Here is a 2,060-nt window from a genome sequence, read left to right on the forward strand (position 1 = left end):
TAGCTTGAACTAGTGTGGAGTCAGTGGAGGTGGGAGAAACTTAACCAAAGTTTTGTTAACAGGTATTTCATTTCTGATTGATCAGTGGGAACAAGCAGTTCATAAGCTCAGTTAAGTACTTATGAGGCAAAGATGTGAATTTGGAGGATCTGTGTCTAACCTTGTCAATAATACACAGGTAGCATCCATGTGTCATATCTAAGTCATATGAAGAAGGATTGTTATTTGCAGTAAGCTATTTTCCTGAACACAAAGGGCAAAGGGATTTCTTTAATCATAGCTGTTTTCCAGGATCACAGGGTTCAGGTAAAATTCATCATCATCAGGTGATGTATATATACCTATATATATATATAGGTATATATATATATGTATTCTACTAAATGTAAATCTGAAATAAATACCTCTACAACACTCTGCTTCAAGAGATTATCCTTTCTGACCAAAAGTTTACTTGAGCCCACAGTGAAAATGTGAATGAGAGCAAAAAAGCAAGCCAGGACAATATTTCAGGATTAAATAAAAAGACTAGCAATTGATACATAAGTCTTTATTTTCTTTCCGAAGATGCTTCCAATATAAATCTGGGTTCCTATCTGTCTTTATGCTGTTATTCAGTATTTGTTGGTCTTTTACAGCTCACAGACACATGAAAGTCTTCAACACCCCCAACGACTCCAACACCATCACTGCCTTTATCCTCTTGGGCTTCCCTTGCACCAGGGAGGGTCAAATCCTCCTCTTTGTGCTCTTCTGTATTGTCTACCTCCTGACCCTCATGGGGAACGGTTCCGTCATTTGTGCTGTGCACTGGGATCAGAGACTCCACACCCCCATGTACATCCTACTCACCAACTTCTCCTTCCTGGAGATCTGGTATGTCACTTCCACTGTCCCCAACATGTTGGTCAGCTTCCTCTCTGACACCAAGGTCATCTCCTTCTCTGGGTTCTTTCTCCAATTCTACTTTTTCTTCTCCCTGGGTTCTACAGAAAGTTTTTCCTTGGCAGTTATGGCATTTGATCGATACTTTGCAATCTGCAGGCCTCTACACTATCCAACCATTATGACTGGACATCTCTGCACCAATTTTGTGGTCAATTGCTGGGTATTTGGTTTCCTTTGGTTCTTGATTCCTATTATCATCATTTCCCAGATGTCCTTCTGTGGATCCAGGATTATTAACCACTTCCTGTGTGACCCAGGTCCTCTTCTAGCACTCACTTGCAAAAGAGCTCCTGTGATAGCCTTGTTGTCTCCACTTTAAGTTCTCTGCTACCCATTATTCTCTTTCTCTTCATCATGGGGTCCTACACTCTCGTCCTAAGAGCTGTACTAAAGGTCCCCTCAGCAGCTGGTTGAAGAAAAGCTTTCTCTACCTGTGGGTCTCATCTGGCTGTGGTTTCACTTTTCTATGGCTCAGTACTGGTCATGTATGGGATTCCAACATCTGAACATGAAGATGGAATGCAGAAAATTATAAACCTATTTTATTCTGTCATGACCCCACTCCTTAACACTGTGATATACAGTCTTAGGAACAAAGATATGAAAAGAGCCCTGCAGAAATTTCTGGGAATATAAAAAAGAGTGTTAATCAAAAAGACCCTTGATCTCCAATGCATTCAAATGGTTGCTTGTATTTTGTCCAGATTTTATAGTTACTTTTGTCAGAAAGGTTAGTTACTAAGCTGCTAAATCATGACCATAATCAGGAAAAATATGTTAAAAAAAAAATCAAGACCAAATTGGATTTATACCTAAAAACTGCATGTTTGATTTTACATTAGAAAATCAATCAGTGTACTTCATCACATTAACAAAATAAAACTAATATTTAACCTCTTCTTCAGGTTTAAAAAAAAAAAAAAAAACTAGTGTAATTCATATAATTGTTCATCCTAGTATTGATCCAAAACCTTAATCACCAGAGAGTCTGTTACTATTATCTATTTCTTCTCTTGGTTTTTGATCATTTAGTCCTGTTTTTTAGCATGCCTCAATTTTTTAATGCAGGACATTCTGTTTCAAAAATTCTGAAGACATTGGGTGTAGTAACC

At 38.1% G+C, this 2,060-nt stretch overlaps 1 protein-coding gene across 1 annotated transcript; it reads left to right on the forward strand.

Annotated features, from left to right (window-relative positions):
- The first annotated feature begins 649 nt into the window (after positions 1 to 649).
- On the forward strand, positions 650 to 1,584 carry LOC101347225 (olfactory receptor 11G2-like). The gene is given in 2 exon segments (XM_012559578.2): positions 650 to 1,238; positions 1,241 to 1,584. Coding segments are annotated over 2 exon segments (933 nt in total).
- Positions 1,585 to 2,060: the final 476 nt, after the last annotated feature.

The sequence above is a fragment of the Trichechus manatus genome, unplaced genomic scaffold (genome assembly GCF_000243295.1).
Source record: "Trichechus manatus latirostris isolate Lorelei unplaced genomic scaffold, TriManLat1.0 scaffold00273, whole genome shotgun sequence".
NCBI lineage: Eukaryota > Metazoa > Chordata > Mammalia > Sirenia > Trichechidae > Trichechus > Trichechus manatus.